Here is a 13,940-nt window from a genome sequence, read left to right as displayed (position 1 = left end):
AGGGGAGACAGGTCTGAAAGAGATATTATTCAAAAATATTTAAGTGCTTAATATGTATTAGGTCTAAAGGCTATAAGAGTGAACCAGACAGAGCTTATTTAGAATATAACTGGAAGAGACAAATGAAAATTAAACAAATTAGGATAATTATAAATAATTACAAATTATTATAAATGCTGTAATGGATTCAAACAGTATCAGAGGTAGATTTAGATAAAGTACTCAGGAATGGTCTTTCTGAGGAGATGGTATATGTGCTGAGACCCAAAGGAAAAGGAACTAGTCATATAGAAAGTTGGGATGAGAACATTCCAGGCAAACAGAATAGTTGATGCAAAGACCCTGAAGTGAAAAAGGGCTACAAGTGCTGGAAGAAGCAAAATAAGACTAACATGGCTAACAATGGTCTTCATGTTTAAAGAGGCTCTATACTGAGTGCAAAAGTAGATCGAGTATACTAGAATGTTCTGAATCCCATTCTGGGCTCATGAATCTCTGAACCAATCATTATGTTGAACTTACCTAGAAGAAACAGTTTTACTTTTCTGCCTGGTTACTTCCACAGACCTTGGATTTCTGAACAATCGTCTTTGTCTTTTACCCCAGTAGGTACAAAAATGAGACGAAAACCATTTCCTAAAATTCTTCTGCAGCAAGATCTGCCCATTATGCTTATTAATAACCCATCCTTCCCCCCTGCCCCCCACCCTGGCCCCAGCCCAGTGATCCTAGCACAGGACCTTGGCTATTAGAGGTGTTCAGTGTTTGTTAGGATTACAAAAACTTCACTTCTTAGATAATTCTAGACCAGCAGTCTCAATGATCTACTTCGAGCTTTTGGTGACTTTGCTTTTGTCTTTTTCAGATGAAAAATGATAGGATAAAGGTATCCCTCTCCATGAAAGTTGTCAACCAAGGGACTGGGAAAGACCTCGATCCCAACAACGTTATCATTGAGTAGGTAAAAGGCTTGGAGAGGCTAAAATCTTTCCTTTCAAACCACAGAATGATAAAGTGAATCAGGCTGACCTGGGAACTCTACCATTTTTTATAGACTGAGATATTAGAGTTACATAACCATGTGTTTTTTGGTTTTTAGAGGTTCGAAGTGTTACAGGTAACATTATACTGCATAGAGTTCTAAGATGAAATGCTAACATGCAAAGCTCCTGGCATAGAAGTGCTCCATCGTTGGTTTTATTTCCTTCCCCTTATTCTTTTTTTGCTTCTGCCCTTTAACCAGTTAGCCAACAAGCATTCATGAGGTACCTGTTATTTGCCTCTCTCCATCACTAGGGCTGAAAAAGACTATATGGGAAGGTAGGGTAGTCTAGGAGCAACTCCAGTGGGTTTTAGACGCCTGCATCTTGGGATACACTGTGTTCTGAACACAACACCTTACTTTCATTGGCTCTTCTGACTTTTCATTTAAGAATGCAAAATTTTCTGTCTATATAGGATAATGTCCAGGGATACAGGGAATTTGCCCTCTGTCTCAAAGTCTTTTTTGAATATATGACTGATTTCTAACCAGGGGTTCCTAGATTCCTAAGGTTTCCTTGAAGGAATCTTAGGGGTTTAATAACTATTTCCAGTGTTTCAGAAAGCCAACCAAAACCATACATTTATCTTCAGTTTGACCACGACATTATTTTGTTGCTTTTGATGATAAAATATCACATCATTTATCTCATGCTAATCAGGTGCTGTCAGCGGCAGTTATTGATTTATTTAAAAAAAAAACTAAATAAATGTTGTTTGAGTGAGATCTTGGTAGCGAAAAGTTTAGAAGCCCTTATGTTTATTGTTTTCAGCAATCAACTTAGGATATGAAGAAACATTACCTTAAAGGAAGGAAAGTGATATTTATTGAATACATACTCTGTGCCAGGCATTATACAAGGCAGTTTATGTACTATTATCTAATTCTAACAACTTGCAAAGTAGGTGTTATATACATTTTACTTTATATCCTTAGTTTCTTTCTGGCTCGATGCTTGGTAATAACTTAGTTTTATAGCAAATTATAGTGGCTCAGGGACTTGACTCTAGGTCTCCCTGACATTAAAGCTAATGCCTTTCACCACATGATACTTCTACTTGTTGCATGTGACTTACAGAGTTTTTCTTATTTCTATAGTTTAGTCTGTAAATATTGACATGTTGGTAGGGCTGATTATTGACAAAACACTTTCCATTTATGGTGGAAATCTTTTATAACTCAGAACTGAGAAATGTTGCCTAGTTCTGACATTTACTAATTGCACTATAATAAATTGCTTCTGCTTCAAATAATCCTATGCTGTACAGACTCATTAAAAAGCAATGAAATTTCCCAAAGCCACCCTTGTAAGAGTAAAATAAAAAAAGTAAGATGAAAGAGCTGCCTCTCTTTCTCAAAATGAGGGTAGAGGAGGGAAAGGGCTTTCTGGTTCGTTCTACACTAGACATGTCTCTACAACTTTTGTTGTAAATTATTTCTAGAGCTAAATCCAGGAAAGGAGCATGGCACAGTGCAAAGATGGCATGTTTTAGAGTTAGACTTGAATCAGAAAGAGTCTTAATTCTGCCCAAACTTAGTATATGCCTTTGAGCAGCTTACCTAGCCTCTCTGAATCTCAATTTCTTGACTATAAAATGGAAATAATGACACCTACAGCTCAGAAAAGTCGGATGATTTAAATGAAATCTCATTTATAAAAGCCTAGCTTATCGTCTAGTCTATAGTAGAAACTTAATATATAATAGCTACTTATAGTTATTGTTATAAAATGTCTCTTTGTTTTTTCTCTAATATCTGAGATTATCACACCTTTTCCTTTGAAAGAATATATAAGATCCATGAGAACATGGAGCACATCTTGTCTTTCTTATCTCCTATAGCAAGGGTCCTCAATCCTTGGGCCATGGACCAGTAGCAGTCTGTGGCCTGGTTGGAACCAGGCTGCACAGCAGGAGATGAGTGGCGGGCAAGCAGTAAAGCTTCATCTGTATTTGTAGCCTCTCCCCAGTGCTAGCATCACCCTCTCTGCTCCACCTCAGATTATTAGGCGTTAGATTCTCATAGGAGCACTGGTTCCTGGTGCCAGAAAGGTCAGAGATCACTGTGACCTATAGCACCTGATATATAGCAGTCATTTAGTTAGTGCATCCATTTACTCTTTATTCAACAAGTATTTACTGGGTTTATATACTGTTTGAAGTATAGTGGCAATACCAAGGTTTCTGCTTAAGGACCTTAATGCCTAGTGTAATGAAATAATTATGCAAATAACTTTAAGGCAACATGTAAGAAATGCTAAAAGAGTGATTTAAAGAAAAGGATTCTAGGAATTAGCTTTAAGAGGAAGAGTTGAATATCAGTCAAAGAATATGAATTTTGTTTAGCCTTTGAGTGGGAGAGGCTCCATACTCTGGCCTCACCCTGTTGTGCTCAATACCTTCATGTTGTCTTTAGTCACCCACAGTTAGCTTCCTTTCATTTGCCATCAAAATCTAGCTTTCTTATATTTCATTCCCTCAGGCCTCAAGGAATTAACAAGGTCATCTAATAAGTGATTGTACAAACGGAAAGAGGCTAAAGCCAGTTTTCCATTAGGTTTAGCTAGCATAGTATAGTCTTCAGAAAGAGCATTTATGAGTCACCACACTATAATTATCCATTTATATGTCTCCCTTTGCTTCTAGACTATAAGCTCCATGAGGAAAAGGACTGTGTCCTATCATTTTAATATACTTGTCATATCACTAGTATTAGCATCGGTGCTTGCAGCTTATTAGTTGAACTGAAAAGAGAAAGATTAATCCAACTATGTGTACTAGATAGATTGGAAGAGGAGAATTGGAGGCAGGGAGACCAGTGAAGGGATTATTACTGTTTAGGTGAAATGTGATGAAACCTAAACTAACATGATGTCAGTGAGGGCAGAAAGGGAGACAGGTGGTAAGTGACACATTTGTTGGATTCAAGTGTTAGCTGGAGGTATGATTTGGCTTATGGTATGTTATAGAGTCCACAGAATGTTGGGATTGATTATAAAAGGGTTTGTTTAAGCTGCAATTTACAGTCACTTGATAGCTGGGGTGCTTAGGCTCCTCTGGTAGGAGTATAATTGGTAAACACACTATGGAAAACTATTTGGCAGTATCTACTAAAAGCTGATGCCCTACAACCCAGTAGTTCCACTGTTCATAATAGAGATTACATCAAATACTTTACACCGACAGCAAAATACTTTATGGCAAATTAGAACAAACTACACACAATATGGATGTATTGCACAAACAAGCATAAAAAGCCAGACACAGAAGGGTCGATATTCTATGATTCCATTTATATGATTTACAAAACCAATCTATGTGTTAGGAATTAGAACAGTGGTTACCCTTGGGCGAGGCATGGTAACTAGAGGGGTTTCTGGGGTGCTGGTAATAATCTGTTTATCCGAGTACTGGTTATCTGGGTATGTTCAAATTGTGAAAATCAAGCTGTATATTTATGAACAGTTTTCTGTATGTATATTTGGTCAGAAGTTTAGAATTTTTAAATAGTATTCTTGGAATGTGAACAAAGATTAATTCTGGCTGAAGGACTCAGGGAAGAAGACTTAGTAGAAGGAGAGGTCGTAATTGAGATGAGCCTTGAAATGTTTGTGTGAGGTGGTGAGGTGGGAGTAAAGAGGGAAAGCAGAGCATTTCAGAGAGAGAACTACCTGAGCAAAAGCAGGGAACCATCTGGAGAAGGTAAAATAGTCTGGTTTGGCTAAAGCGTATTGTACAAGTAAAGATGAGGCTGGAAAAGTCGGTTAGAGGCAGACTGCTAAAGGCCTCGAATACCAAGGTGTAAGGAATTTAGACTTGATTTTCCAGGAAATCTTTGAAGGTCTTTTAAACCCATGAGTGACCTTGTAAGGATTGTAGGTGGCTTAGCAAGATGAGTAATTATATCTTTATCTTCTGGGCATCAATGAGATGAAGTCTAGTTTTATTCATGATTATTAATTCAGAGCTTTGTCCTGAGTAAAAAAGAATGTCTATTTCATGTCATTGCCTTCACTACTGGTCTCTTTATGCCCAGTGCTTTTCCTTTCTCCCCTGTATCTGCTAAAAGCAAAACAAAAAACCAGTGTACAGCATTGCTTTGCAATATCTCTGGCCACATCTCCTAAGGGGGCCAACAGTCAGAATCCTTTTCATTACAGGCAAGAAGAGAGGCGGAGGCGGTCCTTCCAGGATTACACTGGGCAGAAGATCACCCTTGAGGCTGTCCTGAACACTACCTGCAAGAAGTGTGGCTGTAAAGGTAAATCAAAGCCTCTGTCATTTCCTTCTTTCCCTGCTGATGGACCCTTTGCAGGATGAGGGAGACAGCCTAGTGTGAGTTTAGCTCACTCTGTTTTTTAACCAAGCGATGGCCTCACCTGCTTGTGATGTCATTTGTACTAGACTCACATCAGAGTTCATGGCTTGCTGCTTTTTCTGTTTCCTTTTCTGAATGCCAGCCCCGCTGCTGGCCCTAGTGGTGATACTATATTGTTACCACCTCTCCCCACTCTCTGCAGCTGATGCCCTACCTGGGCAAGGCCTCACGTATTATGCTAAGAAGGTAAGAGTGTTAGATTATGATTAACACTCTAAAATTTTATATCCAAGGATTAAAGGATCTTATTATTGTTCTGCTGCAAGAATTAAGCCAGTTAGAAATATATTTCTTAAGGATTCAAGTTAAATCCTTTCTTGCTCATCTCTTTAATTTCACAGTTGTGAATACAATATCCTTTTAGTAATAAAGAACACACACTAGTCACTTCCTTTTAGCTCTGTTTCCTCAGGTTTCCTGTAGCCTTAATTATTAAAGAGCTCTTTCAGCCTGACTTCCCTTGTTGGAGCTATAATGAGAGGGATTGCCAGCTTCTCATTTTCAGAGTGACCTCAATTCATCACCTCTTCTCCCTAGTCTTCCATCTACCCAGTTTGTTATTTTTCTACAACAACTAGTTGAGGTTGTGGAGTTTAAGTCCCCTACTTATCATTAACACGGAGGAAGGGAAGAATAAAATCAAAAGGAAGAATACCTTCTCCGGGTAATTATGGGAAGATTAGAGATATTTGGAAAATTCTATGTTGTATTTTCCTTCCAAGCACCATCCAGCTTCTGGACTCAGAGTTGCAAATTGGTTTACATATTGTTTTTATAATCTTATCAAATTCTTTGTGCCTCTGAGACAGGATCTGTAACAAGCTCAGACAAAACCAGCTCTGTAGCATCTGTTAAAAGGGCCCTTGAAAGCACTATAGGTTCAGGGAGGGTAGGGTCATCTTACCTTCAACTTGTGTCCACCAGGTGTTACATGAGGCAGAGAAGAATAATGAGAGATGGAATTTGGCCCAGTCAGCAAAGGTTGGGCCAAAGGTGGTTGGTTTTGGTGCAGCAGAAAATGCACAGGGCAGGGAGGCAGAAGACGCCAGGTAAGTTTTAGCTCTGCTGCTATTTGTGTGACCTTGAGCTACTTCTGTTCTCTGGGGCTTCATATCCTCTGCAGATGCAGTGTTGGATTTGATGATCTCTGAGGCCCTTGCCAGACAGTCTGTGAATGTTGAGTGCCCCTAGGTGACTGTGCCTGTCTCTCTATCTGTTAGCCTGGATGCTGCCTTCCTGCCAGCTGCCTAAGAGCTATCTTCCTTCAGGGCCTTGGCCTGCCTTTCGGCTCCCTCTGCTAAGCATTCTGCTCTTTGGAGCAGCCTTTTGTTGTCAGGAATAAGTTCCAAATAGATCTTTAAAAATTACTAAGCCCCATTGCTAATAGAAGGCAGCATAAGCCAGCATCCTCACATCCTCTGCCATTTTCAAAGCAGCCCCAGTATTTCCCACAGCTCTAGGACCAGCTACTAGTCTGGCTCTCGTTGTGAGCATTGCCATCCTGAGGTGACAGAAAATCTGCTCTGAATCCAACAACTGCTCTGAATGAACTCAGTAATATCTCCTGAATCAGCTAGCCCCTTTCTGGAGCCTCTGGGGAAGATCTATCTGCTTAGAGGAAGGACTGCTTCTTCCCTCCCTACCTTTTCTACTTTTCTTTTGCAGGCCACTTTGCAAAGGATTGTTTCATGCAACCAGGTGGGACCAAATACTCCCTGATACCTGATGAGGAAGAGGAGAAGGAAGAGGCAAAGTCAGCAGAATTTGAGAAGCCTGACCCCACGAAGAATTCTTCCAGAAAAAGAAAGAAGGTGAGTGTTATCTTTCATTTTATCACATTTTTTTTTGTTTTAAAATGAAAATGTATACTTTTAATAGAAACGCTGGAAATACTGAAAAATGTAAAGAATATTAGGATCTCCTGTAATATTTCTACCCAGAGAAACTCTTATAGTATTTTTGGTATATTCTAATCTTTTTTCTGGGTATTAGAGTGTGTGTGTGTGTGTGTGTGTGTGTGTGTGTGTGTGTGTGTGTGTGTACACACATACATACACACATGTATATATGATGCTACATATATATATAAACAAAATTATGGTCATATTAGATATAGCTTATATCTTACTTTTTTTATTATACTTATCAAAAGCATTTTCTAATATCTTTAAGTGTTCTTCAAAACTTGATTTAAGAGCAGCATATGATATTCTACCCTATGGCCGTATGGTGTTTTATTTAATAATTTTTCTATTGTTGGATATTTTTGATAACTTCCAACCTAAACTTTTGGCCACATATCTTATTGTTTTCTTTGTATAAATTCCTAAATAAGATTACTGAGTTAGGGCTTTAAGGCTCTTGATAAATTTTATCAAATTGTCATTCCAGAAAGTACTTATCTGTACCCAGCAGTGGATGGGTGCCTGTCTCACTGAGTTCTACCTCCTATCTACTACTTATAGCAGAAGAATTTATAAAATAGACATTGTGGTGTAGAAAAACAGCAGATTTGTAATTTGTAGCATGCTTCACAGAGAAGAAATGAAAAAAACTATTGTTTGGTCAGGAAATAGTGGTTCTTATATTATGTAGTATTTTTCTAATTGTGGCCAAGTATTAAGTTTTAGGGTTTTGTTTATTTAAAGCTTCTGTTAATTTGTTCTAGGCATTACAAACCTAGGAATACAAAAACTGTGATAAGGTCCTTGCCCTCAGTGTACATTATCTACAAATAAGTATTAACTTCATTTTATAGGTGAGGGAAAAGTCCCATCGTAACTTTGTAAGAATCAATTACAAGAATAATAGCTTATACAAGAATGATAACTTATTGATATGTCTGTTCTCTTCCTGGATGATCACATCTTTTCTAAGACTAGCTGCCTTGATGACTTCCATATTCCCAACAAGTATCCCACACGTACCTCAAACTTTGGCTTAGAGTCCATCAGACCTAGACTTGAAACTCTTCTGTGCTACTTACCAGCTATGTAATTTTGGGCTCTCTAACTTCAGTTTCTTAATTTTCAAAGTGGAATTGTTCTGATCTTTGATGACAGTGCTCCTTGCTTAATTATTGTTGGCTGTCATGACTATCATCATCTTGTCTTTAACCCTCCTTCCTATCTATGATATCCCACCTTCAACCCCAGCACCATAAAAACAATCAAAAACCTTGTTTCTATCCTTCTATCTTGTATTTCTTTTTTTAATGACATTAATAACCTGCCAGTCTCCTATGAAAGAAACCAATATGTCATTTACTTTCCATCCCCCATTTAATCAGTCATCAAATCCTGTTGGTGGTATCTTTTAAGTATCTCAATTCTATTTTTGCCTCCCCTCACATTTCCTATTCAGACTTTTGAACTGGCCTAGGGAGATTTTAAAAATACACATTTGCCCTCCAACTCTTAGGGCCTGGGTCTGAGCATCTGAGTTTTTTTTTAAGCTCTTTATCTCACTTATTGATTCTCTTCATTATGATTTTTCACCCTCTGCCTTAATTCTTAATGTTGGAGTGCTCCAAGGCTCTTATTACTCCCTTCTCTTCTCTAACTACTTTCCCCCTAGGTAATCTCATTCTGTCCTATGGTTTTGAGTGCCATTTATATGCTAATAGTCCCCTAAATTATTTGTATCCTTTTTAAAATCCAAATCTGTGACTCTGTCCCTCACTTTTTCTCTGGAACTTAAATTTGGATATTCAACTGCCTACTTGACATCTCCAGTTGTCAAGTTGACATCAAGCTTAACATACCCCAAAACATTTTAAATTTTCCTACCCAAAGCTGCACCTTCCACATTCTGCCATATCTCAATGAATAGATCTCTATTCACCCAGAATCGTAAGCCAAAATCTGCAACCTTTGGGTATAGTGTTTGTGGTTTTTTAAAATTGTGATAAAATATGCATAACATAAATTTTACCATCTTAACCATTTTGAAGTTTGCATTTCTTTGGCGTTAAGTAAATTCATATTATTGTGTAATCAATAACATCCATCTCCAGAACTTTTTTATCTTGAAAAACTGAATCTCTGTACCCATTAAATAATAACTCCTCATTCTCCCCACCCCTGCTAACCACCGTGATTTAGACTTCTCTAGGAACCTCGTACAAGTGGAATTATATAGTATTTGTCTTTTTATGACTGGCTCATTTGACTTCGTATAATATCCTCAAGGTTCATCCATATTATAGCATGTGTCAGAATTTCCTTCCTTTTTAAGACTGAGTAATATTCCACTGTATGTATTGGCCATATTTTTGCTCATTCATTCATTCATTCATTCATTGTTGACTCTTGAGTTGCTTATACCTTGCGGCTCCTATGAACACAGTTGTACAAATATTTCTTCGAGACCCTGCTTTCAATTCCTTTGGGTGTATACCCAGAAGTGGAGTTGCTGGATATGGTAATCCTATTGTGATTTTTTTTGTTTTTGAGGAACCACTGTACTGTTTTTCATAGTGACTATACCATTTCACGTTCGTACTAACAGTGCAGAAGTTTCCAATAGAGTGTAGTGTTTTGTAATTGTTAATTAGGTAAAAGTGGATGGTGTTATTCACTTGTTCACTTTTATCTTTTCTCATTTTTTTAATGTTTTTTAATTTCCCAGAAAGTGTTAAAATATCCAATCAGACTGTATCTCTTCCTGTTTAAAATTCTTCAATGATTTCCCGTTATACTTTAAATAAAATCTAAACTGCCTCCTGTGAAAACAAACTTCTAACCCTATTCCTTTTCAGCTACTTCCTTTAGCAGGCAGTAAATTGTATCTAGCTGAAACATTGTTTTGTCTTTTTTTATATATTTATTTTTACAGTTAACTTCTACATATGGCAAGGGATGCAAGTTTTCTATTTACAGTTGTGGTATAGTTTCCTTTTTAAGAAAAACTTTTTAAAGTAAAAAGGAAAGTAATAAAATTTTTAGCAAAAGATGTAACAGGTTTTAAACACATGGAGTAAAAATCATGGCGATGTTATGGGAATGACTGAAACTTGGAAAACATTGATTTAGAGCAGTGGGGATATTATTTTAGTTTGATACTATTCTCCTGTGAACTAAAGAAATAAAATTAACAAAAGCCCCTGCTTCAAGCGCTGCCCTCTTCTCGAAGCCCTCTGCAAAAATTCAGCATTGCCAGATTTAGCCTGGCTCCTTCACAGAGGCAACCCTGGTTCCATCCTACCTGCAGTATTGCTTAATTTTGAACACGGGACTTGGCATGATTGATTGATCGATTGATTGATTTTATTTGAGCCAAACAAAATTTATGGGAAACAAGATCTCAAATGCTCTATACCGTTATTCTTCATGCTACGTGTTTCTAGAGCCTTCCTCGTAGAAATCTGAGGGCTTAATTAAAAGAGGGAAAAGGGAAGTTTCCACAATATAACCTCATTATTGAAATATAAAACAAAAGAAAGGCAGCCCATAATCTGACTGCTTTACCAGAATTTCTGTTTTCGTGGCACATATTTTCTACCATCTGTTTTCAAATGTTTTACCTAGATTTAATAAAATTGTGTGTACAATTTTATATCCTGCTCTTTTGCTTTGTCATAAGCATTTTTCCATTTTTGCCACATGGTCTTTTACTGCTCATTTGTAATAGCTACACCATATTACATCAGGTGGATGCTGAGGAATTGCATTTTTGGAAGCAGTAGAGTACTTAAGAACATGGGCTGCAGAGACAGGCTGCCTGGGTTCCAGTCTCAGCTCAATCCCCTCCTCATTGTGGAACTTTGCCTAATTACTGAACTTCTCAATCTGTTTCCTTTTTTGTGAAATGAGAATAATAAGCATCTACTTTATAAGGCTATTAGGATGCATGTAAAACTGAGCGCAGTGCCAGGCATACAGCAAAGTCCAGTGTATGTCTGCTACTAGTAGGTGTTGCTTAAAAACAGAGGCTGTATGCTCAGAGATTGTGTTCTAAGGCAGTCTTTTATATATTCTGAATATCAGTTTGTTATCAGATAGATGACTTGCAGATATTTTCTCCCATTCTGTGGATTGCCTTTTTACTCTGTTGATAATGCCCTATTTTTTTTTCAGATTTACATTTTTTTTAAAGAATTGTGATGGAAAAAAACACATAAAACTTACCATTTTAGCCATTTTTCAGTATATAGTTCAGTAGCAGTGTTAAATAAATTCATGATAGTGTCTTTTAATGCATAAAATTTTTAATCTTGATGAAGTCTGGTTTTTTATTTGTTTGTTTCCTATACTTTTGGTGTTATATTCAAGGAATCATTGCCAAATCCAATGTCATGAAGATTTTTCCTGTTTTGAAAGTTTTATAGTTTTAATTCTTTATGTTTAGGTCTTTGATCCATTCTGAGGTTTGGTTTTGTTTTGTATATGGTGTGAAGTAGGGTCCCAGTTCATACTTTACATGTGGCTATTCAGTTTTCCCAGCACCCTTTGTTGGAAAGACTGCACTCTCCATTGAATGGTCTTGGCATTCTTGTCAGAAATCATTTTACCATGTACCTGAGGGTTTATTTTTGGCTCTCTATTTCATTAGTCTATGTCACACTGTTTTGATTATTCTTTGTAAGTTTTGAATCAGGAAATGTGAGTCTTCCAACTTTGTTCTTTTTCAAGATTTTTTTGGCTATTTGGGGTCCCCTGGGATTCCATATGAATTTTAGGATGTATTTTCTATTTCTGCAAAAAAAGGTCATTGGGATTTTGATAGGGTCACATCAAATCTATTGACATCTTTACCATATTGTCTCCCAAACCATAAACACAGATGTTATTTCACTTATTTGTGTTGTCTTTAATTTCTTTCAGCAGTATTTTGTTCTTTTCAGAGTACAAGTCTTTTTGCCTTCTTGGTTAAGTTTATTTCTAAGTATTTTATTCTTTTTGATGTTATTTGTAGATGGAATTACTTTCTTAATTTTCTTTTTGGATTGCTCATTGTTAATGTATAGAAATGCAAGTGGTTTTGGGTGTTAATTTTGTATCCTGCAACTTTGCTGAATTCATTTATTCTAACAGGTTTTTTTGTGTGGAATCTTTAGGATTTTCTACATATATAAGCTCATGTCTGCAAACGGGTAATTTTACTTTTTAGTAGAGCTAGATTTTTAACCGTAATTCTATTTATATGTTCCAAGAATTTTTCTTTTTCAACCTTTTAGGTCTAAATGATATTTGTCAGATTCCTAAAGTGGTTATGTGGTTATCTCACTTCTGTGTGTCTTCAGTTAAGTTGTTTTTGTTTTGCGTTGCTTAATACACCTAGTGCAAGTAGTTATTACTTTGTTTCTAAAGCTCCTTTGAGATATGTATTTCAGTTCACTAAAACAATTATTAAGCATTTGCTAGGTATGAAGCTCTTTATGACCTACTTAGTCAACCCATTATTCTACCCTCCATTGCTCTTCGCTTAGTAGAGAAATAGTCTAATGAACAATGGCAGTAATAATCATCACACCTTCATTATTTTTTAAAGTACTTTTGTGTATATAAACTTTTAAATCATGAGTTCTCTTTGATTAAAAAGTGTTCTAGGGGGATTTGGTGTACAGCATCAGAAACATAGTCAATAACATTGTGATAGCATCATACAGTGTCAGATGGTTGCTGGATTTATCATGGTGATCACTTCTTTAGGTATATAAATGTTGAATAACTATGTTGTACACCTGAAACGAATATAATATTGTATATTAGCTATGTTTTAATAAAAATCTTTTTTAAAAAAAAATGTTCTAGAGTCAAAACCATTAAAACTTCCCCCTTGATGCCCACTGTTTCTCCCAAGATATCATCTAGCATCATTGTCTTTTCACCTCATTGTTGATCCCTTTATTATCTTTTATGCCTTATATTTGTTTAACATTTACAGTTTATAAAATACTTTCATATTTTTATTTTTGTTTTATCCTTATACAATTCTATGAGGTAGCCAGAGTAGATTATCCCATTATTTTATACATTAGGTAAATAGTGATTAAGAGAAATTGTGTTCGTGAAGTCACACAGTTATAAGAGATAACATTGAAATAACCCAGGTGTTCAGATTACTAATTCAATATTCTTTTCTGTGTACCACACTTCAGTTATTCATTTAGCTCTTCAATTATTTATTTACTCAACAAATATGTATTGAGTGCCTCAAACATGTCTGCTGTATATTGTGCTTGACTTATCAGACCTCATAAGGCTACTTTTTTGCTAGTTTTCACTCTCTCGTCAGCTTCCCTTAGCAAACCATCTGATGTTATCTATTGATCTATTTCTGTTCACAACCATAAATCAAGATTCCAGACCTCCTGTCTGTTTCCTTTCGCCCTCTAAATCTTTGATTCCAACAGGAGGTTGGCTTTCTTTACTGGTAATAGCTTCTACCCAAGATGGATGTTTTGGAGTGTGTGAAAGTGGCAGATTCGGATTCCTGTTCCAGCATTAGTTGGCTCTGGGAGCCAAATGTGGAACCAAGTGAGATCATCTGAAGGGAAAAGTCTATGTTGTCATACAGG

At 36.6% G+C, this 13,940-nt stretch overlaps 2 protein-coding genes across 3 annotated transcripts in view; one reads left to right on the top strand and one right to left on the bottom strand.

Annotated features, from left to right (window-relative positions):
- ZCCHC17 (zinc finger CCHC-type containing 17) overlaps window positions 1–13,940 on the top strand; it is a 45,939-nt gene that overhangs the window by 24,942 nt on the left and 7,057 nt on the right. For both annotated transcript variants that reach the window (XM_006924314.2, XM_015598778.2), the window contains 3 exons: window positions 866–957; window positions 5,202–5,302; window positions 7,085–7,230. In XM_006924314.2, the coding sequence (XP_006924376.1) occupies window positions 866–957; window positions 5,202–5,302; window positions 7,085–7,230 (339 nt within the window). The remainder of the gene's footprint in view (window positions 1–865; window positions 958–5,201; window positions 5,303–7,084; window positions 7,231–13,940) is intronic.
- The window catches only part of FABP3 (fatty acid binding protein 3), a 16,369-nt gene continuing 15,483 nt past the window's right edge, over window positions 13,055–13,940 (bottom strand). Inside the window, exon 4 of the mRNA XM_025041426.1 lies at window positions 13,055–13,103. Within this exon, the coding sequence (XP_024897194.1) occupies window positions 13,068–13,103 (36 nt within the window). The 3' untranslated portion in view covers window positions 13,055–13,067. The remainder of the gene's footprint in view (window positions 13,104–13,940) is intronic.

This window comes from Pteropus alecto, unplaced genomic scaffold (assembly GCF_000325575.1).
Source record: "Pteropus alecto unplaced genomic scaffold, ASM32557v1 scaffold39, whole genome shotgun sequence".
Taxonomy (NCBI): Eukaryota; Metazoa; Chordata; class Mammalia; order Chiroptera; family Pteropodidae; genus Pteropus; species Pteropus alecto.
This window is presented reverse-complemented; position numbering and strand designations above follow the sequence as displayed.